Below are 27,860 nucleotides of genomic sequence, written 5' to 3' on the forward strand. Positions count from 1 at the left end.
GATTACTGATTAGAGCGGATTACACGGGAGGTCAGGGCTGGGCCTATGGCATTGTCTCTGAAACCCACACGCCATATTTTGTCTGACCTTATGCCACAAACACATTAGTGTACACAAAAAGTGCAAATATACACCACAGCGAAGAGGAAAATACGCTGAAATGCAAGTGCATCGTGGAAAAGAATGAAGCAGATGGGGCAGACATGTTTGGGTGAGTGTTAAACCATTTACAGCTACCCCTAAGTCTGCAGGGATCATCTTCATTCACTGTGTCTTGCTAAGTACAGGGATGTGTGTGTCTGTAAGAGTAGATGAGATGTGTTTTGTCTGCGTGTGAGCTTTAGGTTATTCTTAGGTTTTGTATCTAAATTCTGCATGTTTTGGTTGTTTCTAGACAAAGCAGCATCAGCTTGTGAAGTTCTATAAACTTGTTTAGTCTCAGCACCCATATTTCTGCCACATTTGATTTCTAGAAGCTGTATATATGTAGAGAGAGAGAGAGAGAGAGAGAGAGAGAGAGAAAGAGAGAAGGGACTATCAAGGCATATAAACTAACTGTAATATTGTTTTTATTTGTTTAAGAATACAAGCATCATTCCAGGTATCTCGTGGGAACATAATGGAAAAATAGCCCAACATCTGCTTGGATATGTCCTTGGATTCAGCAATGTATTCCCAAAAGGCCATAAAATGCTTCCTGGAATCTAATGGACACAATATCTCAATATGCATGCTTTTTTGGAACTTATCCAAGCCAGTGAGAAGGCAACCAAGTTAAGGCTATAATGGGAATTCCTCCAGGCATCTAATAGATAAAAACAATGCCTTCTCTATAGCTACAGCAACTTATTGTAAAACCTCTGTGTGCTTCTTCTTTTGCCCAATACAATCTTGTTCTAGACACTAATATTCCCACTAAATTTCATATTCCCAGGACAAATGGTTAGAGCTCATTACAAGCAAGACAGAATCAGTTGAAGATTTAAAGCTAAAAGTTGGCAACAATGGCTGTTCTAAGGGTGAAGTTCACTAAAAGCCAGAGGGACAAGCTGGCCCAGATTCTGTGGTTGCTAAACTGGGTCTCTGTGGTGACTGGGATCATCCTCTTCAGCCTGGGCCTGTTTCTCAAGGTGGAGATCAACAAGAAAGGGGAGCTAATGGCCGAGCGGGAGATTCACGCTGTGCCAAACATGCTTATCGCAGTGGGGCTGATAGCCTGTGTAATCAACTTCATAGGAGGAAAGATCTGCTACGACTGTGTGGACACCAATAAGTTCTTGCGCTGGAAGCTGATGATTCTGCCCTACATCATTTGTACGTTCTTCTTCACACTGTGCATACTGGTTGGAGCTCTGATGTGCTACACAATGCATGGGCAACTTGAGGAGGCTCTAGCACTGGGACTCAGCGATGCCATGCGCTTCTATAAAGACACAGACACACCAGGGCGGTGCTTCCTGAAACGTACTGTGGATCTCCTGCAGATTCAGTTCCAGTGCTGTGGGAATAAAGGCCCCAGAGACTGGTTCCAGATCCAGTGGATCAGCAACAGCTACTTGGACATGTCCTCACGAGAAGTGCAGGAGTAAGTAGGCTCTTATTTTTTTTTTTATTTAAAAGGCACATATCATTACTTTGGAACTCCAGTAGTCTTGTACTCCACTAGTTTAGTACTCTGTTCTCGACTGGGCTATTCATAAGAAAAGTCTGTGGCTTTGTTTACAGCAATAATTTGTAGCATTTGTACTGTAAAATAACAGCTATAAAATCACTGTGTTGCTCCACTGATTGTATTTGGGTTTAGAACAATGCATAACTATTATGGATAATCTTGTTATATTACTCTACAGCTTTAATACACATGCTTCTCTCAGTGTCAATGTTGTATCTCTCAGCGTCAGTCTCAGTCTCCTAAGGGATGTTTACCCATGAATTTCGCTTTCCAACTAAAATGGGGCCCAGGAAAAAAAAAAAGCCAATTATCCATAATGCTGCTTTAAGTACCCACTAGTATGATGCATTTCTGATTTAATCAAAAGCATTCAAGCCCTCAGTAACTCTCGTACCACAGATCTCTAGGTGCAGTTGTGCAGATATAGCTGCAAAAACAGCAAAAGCAAGCTGCCTGGCCTTTTTTCTCCTCCTCGATCCGAGCATGTACTTTTCTCTCCACTTGAGCAAAACCTGCTCCACAGCTGCTAACCCATCTATTTCATTTTATAAAGCTACGGGTCTCTTAAATATGGCGTTTTTTTTGTTGTTGTTGGTGAAGAAGGCAACGTTTATACACGTATCAACGTATGCATTTGAGTCGTTTCAGGGACAGATTCACTCACTTGGGGTGTGCTGTGATAGATTAGTACTCTCTGTTGCTAATAAAATGATGTTCCACGATGTTATTATTACAGTGTATTATTTATTTTCAGCCGTTTACGCAGTAACGTAGAAGGGAAGTACCTGATGGACGGTGTTCCATTCAGCTGCTGCAATGTGAACTCCCCTCGGCCCTGCATTCAGTATCAACTGACCAACAACTCAGCCCACTTTAACTACAACTACAAAACAGAGGAGCTTAATTTATGGAAGAGAGGCTGTCACCAGGCCTTGGTGGAGCACTACACCCACATACTGCACTCCATCGGCCTGACGGTTCTTCTCATCTGGCTCTTTGAGGTACGTAAGGAACAAACAATTGCCACAGAACTGTATGGTAGATTCACACTTGCTTGAATTGCTGCTGGAATTTGGTAACAGTGGTAGTTTCTCATGAGGAAATAAAAAGCAAAATTCAGAGATCAGAAACAGGAAATAATTTTTCTTAAAATACAAAAGACCTATGAGCCACTGTTGTGTGATAATTTCTCCCAGTGTCTGTCTCACACTTTGTAAAAGCTCAGTCACAAATCCTTGTTTTTGTGTATCTGTCAAATCTATTTTTTTGGATGAGACACAAGAGAATGAAACATACCGGTGCACTATATGAAAAAAGCACTAAGACACCTATAAGAATATTTATGGTACCCTGATCCAAATCCATAGGCAATAACATGAAGTTGGATCTTCATAAAGATAGAGAGAATGTTAAATGCTAGAAGGAGGTTGGAAACTCATAAGTTTAAGGGTGTTGGGTAGAATAAAAACACCCAAACTCATTTGTCTATATAGGGCACACTGTATAACACACTCCTGTGGATTTCCTAACATTGTTAAACACCTACCTAACAGACTGACAGTGCCCATCTTATGTTCATCTTCTCCTCTCTGTTCACCTACAGCTCTCTGTGCTTACTGGTGTTCGCTACCTGCAAACTGCTGTGGAGAACGTCCTGCGACAGGGAGACCCCGAGTCAGAATCTGACGGATGGCTCCTAGAGAACAGCTTTGTGGAGACTGTACGCTCCAACTTCAACATCATCAAAAACCTGGGGAAATGCAATCAAATTGACACAGCTGTTAATGGAGATCCCAACATTGACAGACCATGTACAGCACACTATGGCCCAGACAACGTGCCTCCCAAGGAAATGCCTGTGGCCAGTTAACCTGGTCCTAGTCTGCTTTTGTTGGCCAAAGGTATCAGGCTCACAACTGTGGGTATTTGTGAACCTCTACTGTCTGAGACAATGGCAAATTACAGACCATATACATTGTTACAGTTCTGTTCATTGGTCAATAACACTGTAACAGCAGAGAAAGGTTACGCTGGTGTACATTGCTGTGCAAAGCATTTGGAAAATTACACAATCTTCCCTAAAATCTGCCTTGATGATCAAATGCAGCATATACTCTGCCAATCAAGAGCTGGACAACAGCTAGCTGACCAGCAGAAGATGTGTTTTTTTTTCCCTAAATGAGCAGCGTTTCAGCCCCCTTGACTTTCAAAGACTTAAAAAAACAGCAACCAGGAAAAACTGGTCTTGAGCTGTTTATCAGAAGGGGCGTTTTTAAACCCTGTCCTTTTAAACTGGACAAATTTCATATGAGAAAATATCAGGGTAAAGTAGTGAATGAGGCCTCATGTGCTTTACATCTATGCAGATCACAATTTTGTATTGTAAAACTCCATCCCGATGGATACCCTAGCCAACCTGCAAATCACTAGGCTGTAAAGCCAATAATTTGGAACATGTGAACAGAAAGGCAACTCGCAGAACTGAGCACACATTAGTGTCCAACGCACATCTTTCTACAAATTAATTAACGAGAAGCATAAAAAGATGAGACCTTGTAGGTGATGATGACAGGATGTTGGAAAGTTCCTCAGTGTGCTTACTCAACTGCAGTGTGAAACATAAACTAATTTAACCAAAATAAATACAATTTAACAAACACACAAACCTTGGTGCAGACCCTGGTCTGGGATTCTAACTTCTTAAAATGCGTAGACCATCCCCTGAAAACCAACCTCGCAGCATATTCCCTCTTCCACCAAACTTTGTAATTGGCACAGGCGTTAAAGAGAAAAATTATACACAAATTTACTATTCACACTAGCACTGCACAGTATTGTAGTTCCATCAAATCCAACATAAAACAGTACATTAAGTAAAATGCACATGTTCTGAGGCCTTGATGATACCAAACCCGTCTTATACTCTCTGACTGACGATCACACCTTAAGTTTACTCTACATGTGTGAGTCTGAGAATGCCTCAAATGTACCATTTAAAGTGTTCCACACAAAGATTTACTTGCAAATTTTCCTTAATAACAAATCATTGTAGATTTGAAAAGCTGCTTTGTAGTGTTTTTGATGCACCATCCTGAAGTATGAAAGTGAATAACATTCTTTAATTAGAAAGCAGAACTGTGTTTACCTTCCAACTCGTGCCTGCCTACTCCTCAATGGTACACTGGTGAGTAAACTCTTGCCATCTGCCTCCAAGACCCCATCCACATATCTGCATATTGTTTTGGAAAGTTTCTATCAGTGTTTCTGAAAGTCTCAGGGTGTTAAATTATTTAAGAAGCAACGTAACAGCCAAAGCAAACCTAAATTACAGCAACAACAAAAAAAGACCATTTTTACACCCTTCAGTTTGTGCCTCTCAGGATAAGGCCAAACTTACAACACACCCAATACACACCCAAAACAGATTCAAATGAAGCACTTCAGGATGTGGTCTTACATGCACCCAAGTCACGCTATAGCAGTGTAGCAGTGTAAATGTGTGGCTTATCAGAACAGAATCCAGATACTAGTCATTTGAAATAACTGATGAGGTGTAAATGGGGTCAAAGACTCAAATCTCAAACCTTAAAATACATGCTAGAAAAAAAATAATCTTATGACCGCAGATAAATAAAAACATACCACAGTTGTTAATGTACATCTGCTAACAAAAAAAAAAAAATCAGACATGTGTATGGGGCCTAAAATCACTTCAATATCCAAAACAGAACCGGATATTAAGTATCCAATGAATGTGTGTTTATGATTGGATGAACATGTAAATAAAGCTTCTTTGCATAGATTCCATATGCTCTCTGTGGTTGATGCTCCTGATAACTGTTCAAATCACTAACCAGAAAAGCAGTGAGCAATGCTGATAATTCAGAATATGGTAGATGACTGTGTTAGTAAGATGAACTGTAACTTGAGTAACTTGAAAAAAGAAAAGAAAAAGGGGAAAATGTAACATGACACCGACATACAGTTATGTATAGCTATGCACTGTTGCAAAACCGTGCATTTTTTTTATACATTTAATATATAATAAATGTAAAAAAAAATTGCTTTGTAAGTCGAAAGTGAAAAACTGCAAAAAAGATAACACAAAGGTTTTCATGTAACAGTGGCAGCTATTCATAGCCTATTTGTGTATACATATAGCCTGTTTGTGTATAAATAGCAGTATGTAAATTGATCATTAAGTCGTATCTTAGGGAATGGCCTTATACCCACACCTGCATAACAGAATGGAATAGAATTATCAGTACAAACAGAGAAGACAGCAGAAATTACACATTCAGAGCAAGTGGCCCCACACCCATATCCTGCAGTTCAGCGCCGCCTTCTTTAGCTTCCACAAAACATGGTAAAGACCTTGGGAACAATTACTCAAAAATCCAGGCAGATATATATATATATATATATATATATATATATATATATATATATATATATATATATATATATATATATATACACAACTTATACATGAAATAACAGACATACTTTTATATAGAGGTTCTCTGTATAATATATTCATATATTGGTATGATATATTAACACTGATACAGTTTTTCCACACAGTAGAGAGTAGGGGTGACAAGTCCAAAGAGGAGGACAGGATATGTATAATAGCATTTAAGCACAAGTGCAAAAAGAACAGAAAACATTTTCCGCAGAAGGTGCGTACACAAGTAAGACAATACAACACTGCCTTACTCCAGTTTTCAAAAACAATGCATGAAGACTTCATTACTTACTCATGGAAACACTTCAAGCTCAAGAGAAGGAAAATAAAAGCTACATGTGCAATGTCTTTTCCTTGTTTTACAATAACTGGCTTACGCAGGCCAAGTGAATCCTTAAAAAGTATAAAAGAAAACAAAAAGAACTCTAAGCCAAAATTAAATGAACAGAAGACCAAAAGTACATCCCACCCTCCTACATATCCTGGGTCACTACCCTTCAGTTCATCTACTCTTTACTGGAACAGAGGAAATCGGACTGCGTGAAAGAACTGAACAGAGATTGTGGGAAAGGGCGGTCCCTCCTGGAGTCCATTAGCCATCTTTCTGCAGGCCCACTCTGACCAAACCTGAGCTCAGAGCATCAGAGCATCTGCCACTCGAAGGCGAACATGACGTTATGCACCTCCAAGCTGCGGGCAATCTCCTCAAGAATGCAGTGCTGCTGCCACAGCTGGTGCAGCTTCCTGTAGCGCTCAGGACAGAGGTGCAGGGGGTTCCCACGTCTGTCAAATAACAAGCACAAACACTGCAGATTATATATACAATAATACAGAAAATATAGTACATACAATACGAACACAAAGCAGTAAATTCTATTATAAAATGAAGAGATTTTTTTATACAAATCTACTAACTGTGCTTTGGATTAAAATATGTTTTACATTAAGATGTCAATCCTTCTTACACCTTAATGATGAATCAATCTCTATAAAATGTGTTGTGTGAAATGTATTTTTATTATACCAATCTGATTTACCCAAGTTGAGGATCTGTCTCTCCATAGTCATCAAGATAAGGAGCCGGATATGTACTTCCACGTGTCCTACTGGCCATCAAAACAATCTCACACTCTCTCACCCTGTACAACACAGAACAGGTGTGATCAGTTTTGAGAACTTACGCTTAACATTTCAATACAAGAAGGAAAATTGTAGGGCTGCACAATGTTTAAAAACCGACAGAAAATATATAAAATATATGTAATATATTGTGCCGCCATACAAAATAGTTTTAGTTTGTTCTAGAAAGAACAAATCAATTGAATGTGCATTCAGATTTATTACCATGTGAACTCACCTGAGGAACATGCCCACCCCAGCCCCGCAGGTGGCAGCATGGGCTGTGCACGCGCCCACCTCCTCCCCGTCCAGCTGCACTTGACAGCAAGGGCTTTGAGAGCAAAGCATGGTGCCACAGAACAGACAGAGCGTCGGGTGCTTCCTCTCATCGTCCGAAGACTTTGGACACCTGGACAGAACCAAGTGATGTTGAATGCATTTGACCTATACAGTTTAGTGAGAATTTAATGCTTGAATTCTTTAGTGATTAAAGAGTGAAGGGGATTCTGAGTGCAGAAAACAAAACATCAGTAACAGCTGCACTTACTTAAAATGACTGGCCTGATTAAGCAGTATGCTGTAGTCTTCAGGAAGATTGATCAGCCTGTTTCTATTCCTTGGATACCTGTCACAGTTTCATTTTGAGGAAGTTTAATAAAAGTATAACCAGCAAATAAAAAAATGTCACTAAGAAGTGAGAGTGCACTTACCTGACTGTGCTCATTTCCCCCTTCAGGACTTTTGATATGGCTCCATTTCCACACCACCTGTATTTTAGAAATGACAGAGTACGGAAAGGATGTTTTAAAACAATTATGAACACCTCTGATAAAAATAAACTGTAGTCAGATGTAAGTGTTTTACCTCTGTATTAGAGGAGTTACAGTATCTCTGTGATCCTGGAAGAGCTGGAAAAGGTTGCAGGGCAAAGCGAGGTAACTACACAGATAGGGCAGCAGACTCTCAGAGGACTCTGAGCATGGGAAAAAGAAAAAACATTTTGGAAAGCTGTAAAAATCACAGTATCATTACAGTTTAGCCAGTGTCAGTAAAGACGTATGGATTAGGCAGCTTATTAACCTGCAGTACTGGAGAGCTCCTCTGGAGGGGGCACTCCTGTAAGGCAATTGAAGAAAAGTGCAGCGCAGCGAAGAAAGGGTAAAACACCTCTCTTTACTCTCTCTGCAATCATGGAACCAGTCACACTGGCCCTGAGACTGAGAGAATGAAAGAGATAAAAATGAGGCAAAAGGAACATGTTTGCAAGAATGGTAATAGTAGCTTATGTGATTATTTTAAGACATTATAAGACTTTTTAAGATTTCCTCACCCCTCTATGTGCTGCGATAAAGTAGAGTACAGTGCTGCTGCTGCTCTGGCCTCCTCCTCTTCTTCTCCCCCTGCCATCACTGCCATCATTGCACTGGAATCTGATCAAAAGACAAACACACAGATAATGCATGTTTTAATATATACTGTAATTCCTTCAGTTTCTATATAGCAGTGACGACAACAACTCTGTTCTTTATTTATATTAATTATATGTTAGTATTTTATTGTTTTTATTGTTTGTGTTTGTACCTTGTGAGGACAGCAGGACCTGCAGTATATGGGCCATGGTGACTAAGTGCACTAGATGAAGATGATTGTAAGCTGTACTGATTGCTGAAGGCTGCAGGTCAACATTCTCCTCTTGATACAGAGCAGGTATAGACAGAACGAGTCCGACCTGTGGAAAACAATGGTTTTATTAATATTACACTATATTTGTTCTTAACACAGCTATTATATAATATTATTAAGTATCCAGACAGTCTGTTAGAGCACACTCTTACCAAAAAATGAAAGTAGTCTATTTCTAATATTGACGGTGTCTCTTCTGCATTAGGGAGAGGTAGCAAGGCTAGGTGGAGAGACAGAGAAGAAAAAACGTCTTTAGTATTTCAAAACCTTTACATTAGCATAATTACTTTACTGTCACATTTGCATAATGAAACACAGCCATACCTGCCAGCATGTCTCTAAAATGCTTCTGTATGATAGTTTGTGAGCTCTTTAGTCTCTGGACTGCTGAGAACTGTACCACTGCTTTCAGACCAGCCAGCTGAAACACATAATTACAAACACTGCCCTCAGAGCACATACATTAACTTACAGAACGAAGCAGAATAATTACACGTTCTGAAACTGACCTGTCTGTTCTGCAGAGAACCAAAAAGAGCTTTTCCCTCCTCCTGCAACATGTTGTCTGCAGAGAAGAACACAGCAGAATAAATGTGTTAAATCACGGCCAAAAAATAAAGGATGGTCAACCCATTAAGAAAGTGAATGGGGAAAAGCCTCTCACCAGTAGCCTGGATGGTGTAGGCACAAGTGTTCCAGGTCATGACAGGCACGTGAGGGCAAACTTCATTGGGTGCAGTCTGCAGACCGACCCTGTGCACCGTAGTGGCGCACACTACCAGCATATCCGTTATACTGCTTGAATACTTTGGCCTGACAAAGACAAAGCAGTGCTTGGATAAAATTTCCACAGCTTATATAACAGATATTACAAGTGCCCGCTAATAACATTTCAAAATGACATACAGAGCAAAAAGATATATCCTGGTTCACATAGGGGGTTAAACTTTCAAAAGGAAAGAGGGGGGTGACTTACGGTGGCTGAACTCCAAAACTGAGAATTGACCTGAAGTCAGTTTGGCCATCCTCGAAGAACCCAGTTTCTTCCTTTGCTGTTTCACTACCACTGTCTGAATATATACGGGACATCAGTTTTATAAATGTAGTTCATTAAGTGTATTTGATGTTTAAAACAATAAAATTAACATGATTATTTACCCCAACATAGTCGATCAGACAGGAAATATTAAACAAGCTTTATCCTAACATATTTAGATTAAAACTCCTGCTGACAAACACTGGCCTTGGTATGTCAACAAATTCAATACATTGAAAATCGAATATAAAACAGAACAGTTAGACCTGGATTAGTGATTTAAAAAGACTTGATAAGAAATGGTATCTATGAAGATATGTTCTCGGAGATTAAAGTAAATTATGTTGGTGCTCCAAACCACATCGATTTCTCTGCAACAAACAAATGAAGACATGTAACTAATATGTTGTTTACTATTTATTTATGCAGGTGGAATTAGTAACAATTAAATTTGTAAGCCTAAGATTGCATCTCCTGTTCTAAATTAGTAAGTAAGTGATGAATCCAGCTCAATATGCCAGTCCTAAGAATGAGTAAATGCGTTACCATTTCGCAATCAGCTTTTAAAGGAATGTTTCATAATTAACTTTCTTTGCAGCAGAACATCTTTACTCTAAGTGACCTTATGCTTATTTAAATATGCTAGTAGCTGGGATTAATTTAAATCAGAATATGCAAACTAGTCTGAAAGCATTGTTTTCAGAAAATAGGCTGATTTTTTTTATTTTTTTTTTTTTATATGTTTTTAATTTATGTTTAGTAACCAGAAAAGAAAAGGCTTTAACATTATGAAAAATATGTCCAAATGTTAGAGGACAGCCCGGGATTGCTGGGAAGGAAGATCATCCAAAATCCTGAACTCAATAATGCTCTTCCTGCTGAATGCAGTATGGATTTTTTACTTCATTTTATTTTCTTTTTTATATTTTATTTTAATATTTACATTAACATATTTAACCTAAACATGATTTTGTATGTTTTACATATTGTATTTCTGTAAGGCTGCTTTATGACAGAGTGAGTTGTAAAAAGCGTGATTTGATTTGATTTAAACTTTATAACTGGGTAAAAAGTGACAAAGTTTTAATAGTTCTATAGTCAATAGTATTTTACTGTTATCTGCTCATATGGTCCCCCAAATGCTGAAGAAAACAGAGAGAAAAGCTTTAAACTAGAAGTGGGGCCTCTTACCAGCTTCTTGTGCTGCTCTGAGTCCTTTGATCCGAGCCAGCACTATCTGTATCCAACGAGGAAGAGTGAGGACCTGGCCAACCAACTCTGCACTCTCACTAATGGGAGAGAAAGAAAGTGTGAGAAATGTTTTTAAATACCATCAAATATATAAGAGAGCTAAGAGTGCTACACAGAGCATTCATACTAGTTGAGTTTGTTGAGCTGCATGGGTATCAGTGGGACCACAGTGTTGCAGAGAGACTTGCAGAGCGGGCACATGTACTCTCCATTCTCCAGGTCTATGATCATCTCAGCATGCAGCCTGTTACGAGTGGTGTTCTGCACGGCCTCAAAATATCTGCAGAAAAGGAGAAAAGAGTAGAAAACCTATAGAGTGCTGTTGATAGCATACAGAGGAAATTTAATATTTGTCCATTTAGCGAGTCTGTGATTGTCCGTTTATTCACTGCCAACATGAGGCAGCCTTTTCTGCAAAGACTTACTTCTGCCAGCAGGTGGCATGCATGACGTGTCCACAGCTCCCAGTGTGTGTGCCCACAGCTAGATCAGGAGGCATGAACAGAGGGTAGGAGCTCTCTGTCCAAAACAAATTAACAGTGTTAATAAAACTGAGACACTTATGCACAAGTGTGTGCATGCATGTGCGGTTTAGGAGCACTACCTTTTGTTGACAGGGTTCTGCCTCTGTACTGGGTGAGGACAGTAGATCTCTGTACACAGGCAGTGAGGACCATGGCTGGAGCCTGAGCCTGAACCTCCTGCTCCTCTTGACACAGAATACAGGTAAGAGCTTCCCAGTCTGCCGGACACACTCCCTGCTGAGGGCCCACCGCCACACGTCTCTCCCCCAGCTCCATTGCATTGCTAAACATTGTCCAGAAATGGCACCAGTACAAGTTGTTAGAAATGTATCTGAAGGTAGCAATTTAAATGCAGAATATTTATATAAATAAAATACATTTTAATATGATAAAAACTGTACATTTACATTAAGTGATGTTTCTACATCTTTAAAGAAACAATGACCAGCAAAAACTCTTAATCTCTGTTTTCCACCTACAATCTTCCTGGATTGGCCAAAATATATCCTACGGACAAAATTATTGAAACAACTGCACGTAATTTTGTCTTTTAAAACTAAGGTATTTAAGAAAAGAAACGAAACAGTCTTTAGTGTATAGGAAGGCCTTTCACGTAGGTCTCGAAGCTTTACTGTGAGAGTTTGATTTTATTCAGCAACAAGAGCTTTAGTGAGATTAGAATGTTGGATGATCACCACCTGATTCTATGATCCCAAACTACCCAACTCATCCCTGACGTACTGGATGGATCACTATCATTCCAGAGAACACAATTCCAGTACAGTACAATACAGTTTGTTTATATGCTCCAATTGCTACTATTCTACTGCCAATACTTCTCTACAGAGACTAGATAAGCTGCGTTTGCATTTGCGCATCTTTGTCAGCAATGACTATTTTACCATATAGTGTATCTCAAAAAGTAAAGAATGTATATCGATTTTCTAGAACAGCGTTTCAAAATATCCTCACCTCTCCATTGAAGTCGATGATTCTCCCTGGCCTCCGCTCTCAGGCACATTGTCATACAGCATCTTGTGAGTCTCAATGAAGTTTTTCTGCATTGCAGACATCTGAGCCATAATCTTCTGCCTGTGCAGCTTAGCAGCCTCAGCCTTCCTCTTTCTGTCCTGAACGCTCTGCACAAACAAACACGTTCAGATCTTTACAAACCTAAACAAACTCACTGTCACACAAGTCTGACAGGAGGATCCATACTAATCAAATAGGTCCCTGGCACACACTCATGAGGTTAATCAAATAAATTGCTTAGTACATTATAATGAGTGCAATTGCTGAAATCCCATTACCTCCTCAGGCTTAGCATGGTCCACTTCACACAAAGCAGTAGGGCTAGATTTCTCACGAAGGCACTTCACAATCTCAAACATCTGAAAAGAAAAGGGAAAAATACATTTACATTTAAACATTTCTGAAGTATAGAGGATTAAAAAAATGTCAAGGTGTGAAATAAGTCTAGAATGAAGTAAGTCAGAAACCTGTAGTAACCAATTAATCATGTCCTTCTGAGCTTCCAGAGAAGGCAACGTCTTCATTTTGGACAGGAAATGGAACAATGACTTGTTATGATCTGAGCCAATTGCTATAAAAAAAAGACAGGGTAAACATATGCTGAAAGCATAAAAAAAACAGTCTATTAATTTACCATTTTCCATTTTGAAAGATAGACGTACTTCGAGCCTTGTGACTAAAATCAAATGTCACTTCTTCAACATTACTGGCTTCCAACTGAGTTTTCTCCTCAATCAATGCCTGTCCTAAAAGATGCAAGGCCTGTAGTGCAAACACAAACACACACAATCAAGTACTCATGCAAATTTAAAACTTACTTTAATCAAAACACTGGAACTGCAATTACTTAGCAAATAAATTATAAAACCAACACTACAATCCTACACTCAGTTTACAAACACCTGCTTCAATATTATATTATTTAAAATTTGAAACTGTGTATACTATGTGCCTTATCATTGCAATAGTTACAGCCTCTGCTCTTCCTACAGGCTTTGCACTGAATTCTGAGTTCTGGAAGTTGAAGGTCTTTATACCCCTTTAGTTGACATTTGGTATTGTGCAGTGTGACCTAAGGCTCTTGTGCAGCTATAAAATACTGTCCATTTTCATTGTAATTTGCTATAATATGGAGATTATACAAATTGTGACAAGAGGTGTTGGGATACTTTTAAACATACAGTGTATTGACGTGTGAAATAATCAAAAAACAACAAACAAAAGAAGTGTCAAAATACCCTTTGAATCATGGCTTCACTCCACAGACTGGAGCGCTCCTCCACAGCTCTCTGCAGTACTCTCCTCAGCACGTGGATGAACACATCACAGGACAGCAGCCAAACTATGTTGGAGAAGGCGGGGCAAAAAGGAGGTGGTACCGGGGGCCGAAGAGCTGCACATTAGAAGGGGAAGAGTATGTCACAGTTGATTTTGGGAAAAAGTTGTGTATAAATAAATTTTTCCAAAGTATTAATATTACGCCTTGACTAAATACTGTAAATTTTGTTATTCTTCAAATAAAATCCTTTGAATTCCCCAACTAGATGCATACAAGGCCAGAAAAATATAATTTCACCATCATTAGTGCAATGTGCACATCAAATTAAATTTAGAAAAATAATTTGTCTTTTTTTTTTGCTGAGATGGATTATATCTATCCAATATAATGTGTTACACTCTAATCCTGAATATACAGAGGGCTTCATTAATATCATGACATTTTGGTTCACTGATGTCTGGGAAAAAATTAGTGTTATTACAAAATATTGCTATGTAAATTTTTACCTTATAGCGTGCAGCCCTAGTTCAGTGTACAGTATACTATTCAGCACATGAATTTAAGCCATTCAGTGATGTAAAGTAATTGATTACATGCCTTTGTCGAGCCCTTCTTGGGCCCTTCTCTTCTTCTGTGCATCTTCAGCCTTAAAAATAAATTTAACCAGTTATACTCGCAAAGACAACATTAGGACGATTGATTTATTGAACAATATAAATGTACACTGTACCTTGCTATGCTGCGATTTGGTATAGTGGTAAAAGAAGGGATTAAACTCCTTAAGACATTCCTTCTTCAGTTCATATAAACCATGACCGGAAACTCCTGGTTTCCTGAAAAAAAAAGTTGCATGTAAACCTTTCATACAAACATGCATTTATCCAAACTGATTAAACTGATTGAAAACTTGACCTGACTTTGAAAATTACTTACTTGAAAGTGGCAACTTTTGAGATAACAGATTCAAGCCCAGTTTCATGACTTTCCTACAACACGAAAATAATTGCATCATTTGTTTTAGTCCACTATTAAATCAAAGGACATTTTTATAGTTGGTGCAATCTTACATTTTCAGGCAGCCCTTTGACCAGACTACTGTGTGCCATGGGTTCTATGCACAGCAGATGAATCACTTCCCTCATCGTCACATCCTCTTTAGTCACAGTACTGATTCCGGGAACATACCGCTCACCTACCATAACAGAAAAGAGAAAACAAAAGTAACTCAAGTCATTAAACCAACAAACAAGCGGCTGAGTAATGGAGCCATCTGTGCAGTTGGATAAGATTCTCAAAAAGAACAATGTAAGCTGAAAACATGCTGAAAAGCTGAAAATGCGTGCTTAAAATAAAAGTCATCAAAGGCAACTTCTGACCAAGAGCAAAATTACTACAGTACAGAATAGCAACATATTCTGTTCCCATCTAAAATAAAAAAAAGAATGGTTTTATGAAGGCTTGCCTATGATGATGATCAACAAGTACAGCATTTCTTCTGTCAGTCTGTTCCACTGTTTCAAGAGGTCCTGCATAGGAGTGAACATTTACATCAAAAGACATTTAAACCTTCAAACTAAGGAATTAATTTCAAATGTTAAACACTCGGCAAATGTCACATGGCAATATCTATCAACCTTCATCTCTACAGAACACCAAGCAGCAGGCATGCAGTTTTTCCCAGTTTTAAATTGCCGTTACAAATGCCTATTGAATTCCAGTGATGTTTTTCTAGAATAAAACCAATCGGACACAGCTTTATAAACCACAAGAAGTGTAATCCATGACAATATTAAAAAAAAGTATGAAAGCAGTGACTATAATGTCATTTGAAATTGTTTATTTGCCTGTGAACACATGTGAAGTGTGATTAAATGAGCCTTCACACAAATTAGAACTTTGCAGCTCAATGCAAAAAGAAAATATGCACTGGTAATGTTTGTCCTACTAATATGATTTATTTTACACCAATCTTGGATACACAGAACCCATTGTTAATATTGTAATATGCTGCATTTTTTATCTGTATTTTTATATTGCATTATACATCAGAAAAAAGGATTTTTTTTTTTCAGCGAATATCTTGCAGCCCTATACATTATTGTTAACATAATTTTAACACTCCATACAAACCTGATCTTTACTTGAGCAATTTCCATTAAAAACCTCAAAGAGCTCAAATCTTAGAAGAACAAGCATGATGAAGTGATTTGGGTCCATTTTGGAAGCAGCAATCTGCAATTAAAAAAAAAAGTGTCAGTCTTACCTGCATGCAACAAGTTTTCTACATATACTGTATGTTCAGTATGTTCAACACACATGACTTGTGGCAAGACACTAGAAGAGTTAAAAACCAACCTGAAGCATGATGGCATCCTTATCAAACATTTCATCCCTGCATTTCACATCCTGATAGTAGTACACCTAAAGCAAAAGCAAATGTCAACTGTAGACCAGAATAAAGAAAATCACAAAAACGCTTAAAAATGCTTAATTTTATTACACTTTTTCGATGCTAAATTCTATTTAAAACTATTTACTGCCTGTTGAACAAGTACAATGTTCTATTTTATTGCAACACGTTGGCCTACAAATATTGCTTGTGCCAATGCAAATGGTGCTGCCCTCTATTTGAGGTGGATTTGAAACTGCCCACGACTATACATAGACATGTCAAAAGTAACAGCATATCAGTACGTAAATGGACCACGAAGTTATAACACTAAGCTATAACACTATAACACATAAAATATGGCATGTCAGTGTATGACATAATTTCTCACATAAGACAGCACAGTATAAACACACAATTTCATTTTCATATTCTACACTGGTTAGGCAGGTTTTGCAGCGCTTCAATGATGTTTAGATCTCGACAGTCTGCATTTTAATTAACCTGCTCCAATGACACCAAACTAATAGTGTAAATGTTCACGAGCATTATGAGAGAATTATTTCACCTGGCTGACAAGGGAGAGGCCATTTCGACGCCACATTTCAGCAGCCACCTGTGCAACCAATACCACGCAGCGCAGAGAATGCTCTGCAAATGCACAAAAGTCCAAGTGCTCCTGAAACACAATCACATACACAGATCTACACTCCTATCTCACTGTGCCATCTTGCAGAGCAGAGCAACATATGCAGATCATCTTTAAATACAGTCAAGAAACACATATCTTCAGTTAAACAATCCTAACTTACTGGATCCACAAAGTCAGGGAGGTAAGTGACAGCTCCTGTCTGACACAAGAGCACGTAAAGACCTACAACCAGAGAGACAGTGAGGTTACTTTATAATTAAAGACAATCCATCACAGTATTTCATGTTTACAATGTTTTCCTGCAAAAGAAGTTACTAAACAATCACTATTTAACAATATTAATCATAAATGTCATATAAATGTGCAAAATCTCACCAGCCAGCAGTCTGGAGATGGGCAAGTGAATGGAGACAGGCTCCTGGGAGACTTTGTATGGGCGTGAATGGAGGATATGTTTGCACATGTAGCTGTCAGTGGGCTCACTGTGGAAGGGCTGGTTAGTGCAGCGAAGCAGGGCCCTGTGACACTCCTGGAAGGCTAGCAGCAAAACTCTTTCCTGCAAAAGAAGAATGCTTTTACACTCTCCAGTGTAATGTGGTTGTATGAAACAGGAAAAATGAATTTTTAACAGCTTTTTACCCTATTAGTTACTTTTTAATAACTCACATCAGAAGAGCACCAGTCCTGAAACATCGAGAGAATGTGGCGAAGTTGAATTTGTATGGAAAAACCCGCCTCCCATTCTGGCTCCACCTCAATGTGCTGACCAAACTGCCTCTTCACTTCCTCCATTCCCTAACAGAGGGGAAAAAAAACTCACTTACAAAAGTGAACTACTTTAACAGAATCTTATAGAACAGAATTATACAGATTGTTATGCTTCACCTGCATGCAGTTAAGCAGTCCCAGAAAGACACTGAAACCTTCTAGGAACTTTCCCCGCAACTGCTCAGTCCATACGGCAGGTCTACTGATCAGGATGTACCTGCACACAAAAATACAATTACATTGTTGTAATTACATAAAAATAAAACAAAATACTACCTTAGACATTTAACAATACAATCAAATTGCAGAGGAAGGAAGTGCTCACCTGAGGTCATGGAAGATGACTTGAACACGGAAGAACTTGTCAGAATTGTAGCCCTGAAAATGGAAGCGTTGGTTGCTGTCCAAATGTTCCCTCAGCATCTCCATGACTGTGTCTATGATCACCTTTATCACACTACCCTCTTCAATCAGTTGTCTAGCCTTTAGAGACAAAAAAAAAAACATTAAAATCTTGGGAAACTAGTAGAGTTTTTTTTTAAACTAAAAAGATTGACTGTCAAAAAGAAAGTGCAGTTTATTGGCGGCATGTGGCTTTTCTGTTCTTGTCTTTCTATTACCAGAGTGGGAACAGTGAAGATCTGTACAGAAAGGGCCGTGACTGAGATGTTCCTTTCATGGTCATCACTGATGAAATCCTTCTGCAACTGCTTATAGTGCTGCATAAAGTATATAGATAAAACAAAGAATGGTCAGACCTGGATTCCAGTGGGTATGTGGTCAGTTTGGCTATGGTTTATAAAAAAAACAAGAACCTACCTCAGTAAATTTCATGGCAAACTGCCTCTTATATTCTGTCTCCATCAGCAGACTACAGAAAATCATCTCATGGATAACTTTACGGGCTCCTAATAAAAACAACAGAAATGCACTTTCAGATTTAACATTCTGGAGCACCATACATAACACCTGTTTGGATGCAACACAACTGCAGTGTTATATTTAATATACATATACACAAACATTATAAACATAATATAAAAAACCTTAAGAATGGACTAAGGGATTGTTTAAATACTGGCCTTTGTAGAGTCTTGAGTCATGGAGCATAAGTGTGCTAATCAAACAGGGTTTATCACCGTCAGCACTGGCCTCCAGGGCCACCTGGCAAAACACCTGCCTGAAACCCACTGTGTGTGTATCATATATATACATATATATGAGAGAGAGAGAGAGAGAGAGAGAGAATTCACCATTTACAAAAGAAATTTCTGAGCGTCAGTCTTGACAGATGAAGCAAAACAAAGCATAAAACTCCAACAAAAATTGCTATTGTAACATTACCCTTACCGTGTTACTTAAGACCATTTTAAAAAGCTGGTAAAAGCAGCCCAAATCCAATATTTCTGACATATGTGACATAGATCTGTTATCTGTGTGGCAGTGTGAACAACAATAAAACAAAATGTTCAATTCTAATGCGGTTTATTTACACATTTGTATTAAAAACTCATTCACATCTGATACTTAGCAATGCAACACAACACAAATCAGAGTTCTTAGGACTTTTACGTTAAAACATTCGCTGAAAATGGATGACAGTAGTGAGGCAGGTTCTCAGTGGCAAAATAGTGAGGTAACATACCACAACATGTCGCTGTTTAAACTACAATGGAAGGCACACATTACCACTGCACCATATTTGAAATTTTAAAAAAAGTAATGAAGAAACTAAAGACGCAAACTAAAACAGGAGACGTCTGAACACCTTCCCCTTTTTACAGGTAGCTTAAACACATTATCAGTGATAAGCATTTTAACTTATTTACTGGATTGAAACCACAGCAAAAAGCTGTAGTTAACATTTATTTAAAATAACAATGACAAATGTTGTGTACCTGAATACCCAATGATCTGCTGAAACCAAGGTCCCAGTCTGAGGGCAAAGGTCTGACGGGCCATCAGAGCTGAGTGAAGAATCTCCACTCGCAAAGGCTGCTGAGTAATTTGCTCTGCAGTTGACTACAGGGGTAAGCAGAAATGAAAGAAAGAGCTTAGACTGGACTGTCCTAACAACTACAGAAGAACAGAACATTAATAGAAGAGTTCAGAGTAGAGTAAAAAAATCATTGCGCTGTACCCTGATAAGATCTTTAGCTTGTTGACAGGATCTCTGGGTTCCTCTTCTCACAGCTCTGCGCCCCTGAACATAACACAAAAGTTCCATGAAAATCCGAACATTTACTAGAACCTGTTCGGCACTGTGCATATATTAATGTTTAAAATTATTACCAGATATGCTAAGATGTGTTTGGCAGGCCGGTCACAATAATTACATTATTGACTTATACAATATATGTAAAAGATCTCAATATTAGTTTCTGGCCTTAATCTTACCCATTGGTTATCTTAGTGAAAAGAGCTAATTAACGTGAATGACTTTTTTATAGACAGTTTTACTATAGTATTTGTATTCCAAATGCCACATCTAAATATTCAGAATAATAAAAGTTGACTGTTTTTAAAATGATGCAATTGATATTATGCTATGCTATTAAATCATTTAAAAAGGAGAAAAAAACAGTTGAGATGATAATTACTTCTCAGACAAAATATTGCCCATAAAAATATAGCTATTGTGACCGATGTTTGCCCATTCAGAGAAAACAATTACATTCTACACATAAAGGACACTGCACCTCCTTATCGATGAGAGCTGTGTGTGTGTGAGCTTCATTGTGGTCACAGCTGATGGCCCTCTGAAGCGTGTAGATCACATGATCATACGAATGTTGCTCATCATTGTAAAGGACACAATAGTATGTGTCCTCCTCCATTCTGAAGAAAAAGATAAACACAAAAGGCTGATTCCAATTTCTCCTCTTATACAAATTCAGTTTTCAAGAGGTCTTTAAATAATAGTATAAAAGAACTAGGGGTGTTAGAAAACATCACTATCATATCCTTTACTGATATGTTGTTCTGCAATATTCAATCAGTTTTCAAAAACAAAGTACTGATTTTAATTATTTAGCGTCAGACAGTGGTTCATTTTGTGATGGATTTAAACCCCGCCCACTAGGTAGCAGTTTTGTACTCTGTTGTTAGGTCCCACTGTTATATGTGAATTCAAAAAATATTTTCTTATACTCAGACTTTATAAATATTATTGTGTTTTTATACTATGACACTTAAAAAAATAATAATAATCTGATTTCACGATCCCTATACATCACTTCACAATATACAGTATCTCAATATATCTCACTATATTTCATCGTAACTCCTGTGTTGCGATACACATTGTATCATCTTTTCTAGATAATACACAGCCCTAGAAAGAACCACTTTTTGTTCCATAAAAACTTATTTTTAAAATAGTTATTTGTAACTAACTCTAACTCTTCATACTCGCACATCCCACAAATATGATTCTTTATAGACCCAAAGATGGCTTTGAAGCGTCATTGTTTTTAAGAGTATATTTGTATCATCATCAGCAGGTAAAAACAAACACTTAATATCTTCATATCAGTAGTCCAACACAACTGACCCATTCTTCATCTCTTCTGGGAGCTCATCTTCTTCTTCCCAAACCATCAGGTCAGTGAAGTACTGCAGTAACACCTGGAACAGAATCTGGGCCCGCTCCAGCAGTTCTGCCTCCAAGACACAGTCGTCCTGAAACACAAACACACACAGTAAACAATAATGTAATAATGTAGTCCAAGAGTCATAAAACATGTGGATCAAAGTTCTTATCTCAGCTGTCCTACTTAGATTTGTATTAAGGCCAAAATCTGAGGTATATATTTGTTCAGACTCCAACCTTTATAGACATGCAGTAAACTTATATTTTAATTATTTTCCAATACACTCACAGCATTCCTTCATCAACAGTTCCAGATTACTGTTAACAAAAAGTAGTTCAGTGAAATGCCTCCAGTAACCAGGCCAGGTTTCCCCAAAGTATGTTGGCACAAATATGACTCCTAAAAGGTCAAGCGAGTACTTTTCTGAGCTTTGTCTTGCTCTCCACTGGTTAAAATAATATTACAAATACATTTGTTCATCGTGCACTGACAAGTAATAACAGAAACAGACACACCTTTTCATTCAACACGTTTTTTTTTTTCCATGACTATTTATATTGTAGATTCTCATTGAAGGCATCAACACTATGAATGAACACATATGGAATTTTATATACTTAACAAAAAATGACCTGGCCCCCACAATCACCGGACCTGAACCCAAGCCAGATGGTTTGGGGTGAGCTGGACCACAGAGTGAAGGCAAAGGGGCCAACAAGTGCTAAACACCTCTGGGAACTCCTTCAAGACTGTTGAAAAATTATTTCAGGTGACCAACGTTTTTTGTTAAGTACATAACTCCATGTGTTCATTCATAGTTTTGATGCCATCAGTGAGAATCTACAATCTAAATAGTCATGAAAATAAAGAAAACGCATTGAAAAAGAGGTGTGTCCAAACTTTTGGCCTGTCCTGTACATATTTTTTTCTGTTCAGTCAATGTTCACAGAAATGCCAGTTCTTGCAAAAAAAAAAAAAAAATACTGTGATCAGGATCTTTAGCAACATATGTGAAAACAAGGGGTGAGAAAGAAAGACAGGGTGTTAACAAGGCTCTTACTAACTACTAAACTGCCGATATCCACAATATACTCCTTAAACCATAATTTGTATCATCATCATACACTTTTTTACCAAATATCACATTGCCAATGTATACAAACATCCATGTCTTTGCCAATTCATCACAAATTATTTACACACTTTGCATTACATAAACTTTAAAAATCATATATAAACCATAATTAAATATTGATATAAAACAATACACAAAACAATTTGGATATACAATGTATACGTTACAGCTGGGTTTAGGATCCCTCTACACCCTGAACTGAGATATAAAATTCATCACAAAAGAGACTGTGAACAGCCGCTGTTTGGTTTAGATGAAGGTGAATGCATTTATAATGTGCCTGTTTTGGTCCCAAGGTGCTTACAAAAGTTAAGCCAGCACACCAGGAACAACAGACAGCAGCTGTTTTCCAGGTACATGTGTGGATAACAGAGGATTCAGTTGTGAAACCTTCCAGACCGTGATCTTATCACAGTCAAATGAGTGATGTCTATGTAGGACAAAACCAGCTGGCAAACAAAGCACAGCTTTTTGACAAGTCCCCTTGAGGATATTTTCTTAAAGACCCCTTTGCTTTCATCTAATTAAAGTCTCACTATGACATATGAGAATACACTGTGTTTCACATGCATCACAATATTACTGTCCAGATAGAACATTAATATTTATCAGCTGAAAGGTCCAAACTAGAACTATTCACACTTAACATATAAATAGTCTATAATAATCCTATTGCTGTCATTGTCTTTATCTCTCCTCTGCCGCTTCCAGACTCTCAAAGCAACTTTAAAACTCTTGTTTAGCGCTGCAGGCATCCTTTCCCACACAGCAGTGTTTTTTCCCAGGCCAGAGTGTTCAGCAGTCTAATCCTTTGACCTCAGGACAGGAAGTTAGCTCAAACAACAAAACTAATGGAAACTCTCCATCCTAAGAAAAGCCTAAATAATTTTGGCAGAAACCAAGCCTCACTGTCTCCATGGCCACAGAAGTCCCGGGGTCGTGTTGGGAGCAGCAGGGACCGGTCTTCCACGCCTCCAAGTCCCCACAGTCACAGAAGCCTCCTCCTGAGGAACCATGCATCTAGAAGACACAATCCAAAGAGCCTGATGATTAATACTACACCTACTAAAAAACACTAAAATAAGGGTGTCTCTCAAAGCTCTTTTTGAGTTTGCAAAAAATGTATTATATCAATATGAAGAAACAGGTTTGGACAATATATAATTTTGTGATATTTTTTTACTTTTTGCTGCACATATCTACCAAAGGCACATTACATCAGCACAATGTTGTTTATTTTATTCCAGTATTGGATAACAAAATAATAACGGTATCATATCATGATATTTTGGATCACAAGCTTTGTGAAATCTTGGTTAAAATCTCTTGCACTTTTAATTAGTGAAATAAATATTGGTAAAAATGTTGCAACTTTAGCTTTTACAAGATCATGCATTAAAGCAGTGTTTGTGAATACAGAACACACACACTGAATCAATTCATTTTTTAATTTAATTTATTTCTCTCCATTTGTTTCCAAAAACCAAGCCCTATTAAGGAAGAAAATGCATATATTTTAACTAGTGCGGTCAACATTACTGTGGTAAAGCACACAGTTAATTAATTAAAACATACAGGAAAATACCAACCATTTTAAAGTAAATTTATCATTTTAATCTTGATTAATCAAATAATATTTTAAGCGTTTGACACCAATTCCATTTTTCACTTCATTTTACCAATCGTTTTTTAACTGACCTTGTAGCGATGTCCTTTGTGTACACTGTTCTGAAAGCAGTCCATGCACAGTACACAGGTTGGATCAATGGCACAGTCCCTGCAAAATAAAAAGATTATTTAATAACTGAGCTCACCACTTACACACTCCTGTGTCAAACACAAATAATACATGATATATTTTAAAGATTGCAAGTTTATTAGCATGTTTATTAGCAAAGAGTGCAAGTTTATTAGCATTTTCTAGGTGGTGCAAAGTACTGTGACATATATTCAAATGAATTAAAGCAGACTCAAATGTTATCAAGCCCCTGTTAAAAAAAAAACACCTGTTTTTCTAAAAAAAATATTAATAAACTCAACGTAGCATATGAAATACTGAAAAGGACAGTTCATATAAAACAATCACCATCAAATGCCCTATGTAGACCTTTCGTTACAGTAATCTTTGTAATTAATTTTAGCTTACTCAGAAGTGTTTGTAGAATAATTATGAGGTAACTGCTTTATAATAAACTGCTAAATTACATGCTGTCATAGAAACGTAGAAAAGAAAAGTTCCCAAGAGCTGATTTACTTTACATGAAAATCTAAAGAACGAAACAGAACCAGATTTCATGACAACTGTATTTATATAAAGGTTACATTGTTAACTAAGCTGCTGTATTCATCAAACTTAATTATTAAATATTAGGCTACAATAATCAAACCATCATGCTTTAACCTGCAAGAGTAGACTGTCTCGCCCTCCTTAAAAACACGTCCACATAGCTGAGAGGATGAACCACTATTCCGATGTTCCAGTTTCTCCAAGCCAACCCTCGGATCCTCTCCGAACAGGAAGCACTCCAGTGGGTGCAGGATGCGTTCCTGTACTCGTTGTTCCTCTTCTGCTGGTTGTGGCTCAGCCTCCAGGCAATAAATACGGGGGACCTGCTCCACAATATAATTGAGTATTGCAGCCCCGCGGTCTGGGGCCTCCCACCATTTCTGAAGAGAAAAGAAAAAGATTTGTTTGCACAAAATAAACCACAAACATTTCAGTCTGGGTTAAAAAACAGAAAATTTCCACTCGAAAGTATTTTAGAGTATTTTAGTGCACTCAGTCACTTTAAGGTGAATAGGTTAAACACTACAGGTTAAACTGCATACCTGCAATGCAGCCATACACAAGACCAAGTCACCAAAGCCCAATAATTGAAAAGAAAATAACACCCACAGGGGTACATAGCCCAGCATTCTACACACTTAATTAAGTAAATGTATCAAATCTCTTTTTAACCCTACAGAGAGTATAATAGACTGTGTTTATCATGGTGACACAATGGTTATATTGATCAAATCAAACCAAATCAGGGTTGATTGATGACTTTGTGATCTCCAATTACTGTCAAGATCACCGGCAGCTCACCTGATTTACTTTACTTACTGAAGAATTGATAAGTTCAAGTTTGAATACCAACATATTTTAAAGGTCTATTAAAATAATATCATGAGCTGAATTCAGAAGCAGGATTAAAACAGCTCTCTTCTATGCCCACAGTGATGACATCAGCACTACAGCAGAAACAGAAACAAACAGCCTGTTTCACTAGTCTGTAGTATAACCACAGAGCATATCTTTCTTTTTCTAAAGGAATATCTTTCTTAAAAAAAACACGCTTATTTTATGTAGAGGGGCAACGAATGTTGGTTGCAGTAAATAAAATTATCCTGCAACCAACATCATTTAGCTGAAAATGGCAGAAAAAAACTTTTGGATTATGCTAAACATTTTGCTTTGTTGGTATATGTGCTGGGATAGGAAAAACATTCAAGTGTTCAATAAATATTGTTGAATTGTAATTCTGCAACTTTGTTTTTATAACATAAAAGACAAAACATGTAGGTACATTTTAGACTATTTAGTTGTCTGCAATCATGTCAAAATTAATGAAAACCTGCCAAAAAATGTGTTGTTCAGTATACAGTCTTTATACTTTGTTTGGTTTTGGTCCAATGTTTATGTCCTGCATAGCTAATAGTATTATTATGATCAACAAAAAGCTCATATTTAGTTCTATATATTGTTTTAATATATTATCAAATCATGTATATTGTTTAATTAGTTAAAACAGACCTTTAGAAGCAAAAGTATTTTAAACTATTTTAAAATGAGCTTCTTTTTTCACGAACACACAGTCTCAAACTGTCCTGTGACTATAGCCAGGATGTTCAGGTAAATGTCAGAAAATGTCCACATAATTTGAAGGTGAATACTGTTTATCACAATTATCTCCTTCAACAATATATCGTCAACAAAATATTGTTAGGCCTAATAATTATTGTTAATATATGTTACCTTAACCTAGCAGAATTACAGTAATGGTAGCTTAAAAAACAAAGCAGTGAGCTGTCATGATTCACCCATAATGACCAGCTGGAACACAACAACACACAGGATCCTAGCAGATGTTCCACTGTTGTTCAACTACGAATGTCAATCAAAGCTCAAATTAGAGCAACGCATTTAGCCAGCTAATAATGTTATCCAGGTGTATCTCTTGTTTACTCGGGATGTCTAAGGTAATATTATATGTTGTAACCTAGTTCAGACATAGCTATTGCTTCACTGTCGCGCCAAACCTGATCCTGGACCTGAGCCTGTTATAGCTAGCTTACAGGCTTCAGTAGCGTTATTTTAACCTGGCCAAGTTTAGCACACTAGCTAGCGCCCTGCCTCTTATTCCCCTTATTCTAAAATCACTATACGCTATAAATTAGATAGCTTAGCTTAGCTAACTCTCTAGCGTCCACCGCTGGCCTCCCTCTGCTCTTACTCTAGGCACATAAGCTAGTTAGCTACCGTTAGCTAGCTTTAGCCAACCAAACGCCGATGCTAGCATGACTGTAGCCATAAAAGCGTCAACGAAAACACCAGACCGGAGCTCCGTCTACGCCACAAAACACAGCCCAAAAATACCCCCACGTTACCGCGACATAACACACACGGCGCTGCGCCAACAGCGAAACAGAACGCTGCCACCCAAAGTGTGAGAGCTGCCCGTAAGACAGCGCTGTTTACCGTGCTCAACTGCAGCCCGTCCACCGACTTCTCCCCCTCCGCCATGTTTCACTACGGCGCGCGATGTGACCACGGTAACGCACGCGACCTCAGCTGAATCCTGCTGCTGCTGCTGCTGCTGGCACAGTGGAGGAGGGCCTGCTGGTCCTGGGTTGCCAGAAACTGTTACTGCTCTACCCCTCTCTTTCAGTCTCTCCCTGTTTTTTAAACATGAATGTGCGCACCTTTCTGACTAAAATCTTAGTTGTGAAGAAAATACTTAAGATCATATACTTCAGTACATTCATGTCTTATCTTAGGATGAATATCCAGGTTGCCCTAAGGCTGGACAATAATTAAAAACTCACCAATATATTGATGATATGATATTAAGATTAATCAAAACATGTCTGATATTTCAACATCCATTATAAAATATAATAAATAAAGAAAATAAAACAATGAAGAAAATATCTGTTGTGGGTGTTCCTGCCTTTTTATATGGCTTTGATGTTTTTGATACAGACATTGAAATAATA

At 37.9% G+C, this 27,860-nt stretch overlaps 2 protein-coding genes across 3 annotated transcripts; one reads left to right on the forward strand and one right to left on the reverse strand.

Moving 5' to 3' along the window:
- Nucleotides 1–69: 69 nt before the first annotated feature.
- prph2la (peripherin 2-like a) lies at nucleotides 70–5,578 on the forward strand. 2 transcript variants are annotated; one of them, XM_015607015.3, is made up of 4 exons: nucleotides 70–211; nucleotides 583–1,585; nucleotides 2,427–2,673; nucleotides 3,276–5,578. In XM_015607015.3, the coding sequence occupies exons 2-4, from the start codon at nucleotides 1,005–1,007 to the stop codon at nucleotides 3,540–3,542; spliced, it is 1,095 nt and encodes a 364-aa protein (XP_015462501.3). In that variant the 5' UTR covers nucleotides 70–211; nucleotides 583–1,004; the 3' UTR covers nucleotides 3,543–5,578. The 2 variants fall into 2 exon arrangements, with proteins under 2 accessions (XP_015462501.3, XP_049319424.1); XM_049463467.1 differs by having other exon boundaries at nucleotides 935–1,585.
- A 588-nt stretch (nucleotides 5,579–6,166) lies between these two features.
- On the reverse strand, nucleotides 6,167–27,450 carry ubr1 (ubiquitin protein ligase E3 component n-recognin 1). Its single transcript, XM_007253796.4, has 47 exons — nucleotides 27,343–27,450; nucleotides 25,003–25,268; nucleotides 24,300–24,378; nucleotides 23,511–23,621; nucleotides 21,427–21,554; nucleotides 20,573–20,711; nucleotides 20,014–20,076; nucleotides 19,772–19,895; nucleotides 18,956–19,063; nucleotides 18,693–18,781; nucleotides 18,494–18,592; nucleotides 18,199–18,356; nucleotides 17,991–18,090; nucleotides 17,772–17,900; nucleotides 17,481–17,661; nucleotides 17,266–17,327; nucleotides 17,022–17,132; nucleotides 16,420–16,485; nucleotides 16,195–16,296; nucleotides 15,527–15,590; nucleotides 15,132–15,256; nucleotides 14,998–15,050; nucleotides 14,795–14,897; nucleotides 14,662–14,710; nucleotides 14,024–14,178; nucleotides 13,448–13,547; nucleotides 13,253–13,356; nucleotides 13,064–13,144; nucleotides 12,726–12,892; nucleotides 11,834–12,036; nucleotides 11,655–11,748; nucleotides 11,357–11,509; nucleotides 11,170–11,267; nucleotides 9,919–10,012; nucleotides 9,607–9,755; nucleotides 9,452–9,507; nucleotides 9,267–9,363; nucleotides 9,095–9,162; nucleotides 8,841–8,988; nucleotides 8,590–8,689; nucleotides 8,340–8,476; nucleotides 8,124–8,232; nucleotides 7,970–8,026; nucleotides 7,807–7,884; nucleotides 7,498–7,668; nucleotides 7,178–7,279; nucleotides 6,167–6,923 (listed from the first exon to the last, which is right to left on the reverse strand). Exons 1-47 carry the CDS (start codon nucleotides 27,385–27,387, stop codon nucleotides 6,782–6,784), a joined length of 5,217 nt encoding a protein of 1,738 aa, XP_007253858.3. The 5' UTR covers nucleotides 27,388–27,450; the 3' UTR covers nucleotides 6,167–6,781.
- Nucleotides 27,451–27,860: the final 410 nt, after the last annotated feature.

Source organism: Astyanax mexicanus, chromosome 14, assembly GCF_023375975.1.
Source record: "Astyanax mexicanus isolate ESR-SI-001 chromosome 14, AstMex3_surface, whole genome shotgun sequence".
Classification (NCBI taxonomy): Eukaryota; Metazoa; Chordata; class Actinopteri; order Characiformes; family Acestrorhamphidae; genus Astyanax; species Astyanax mexicanus.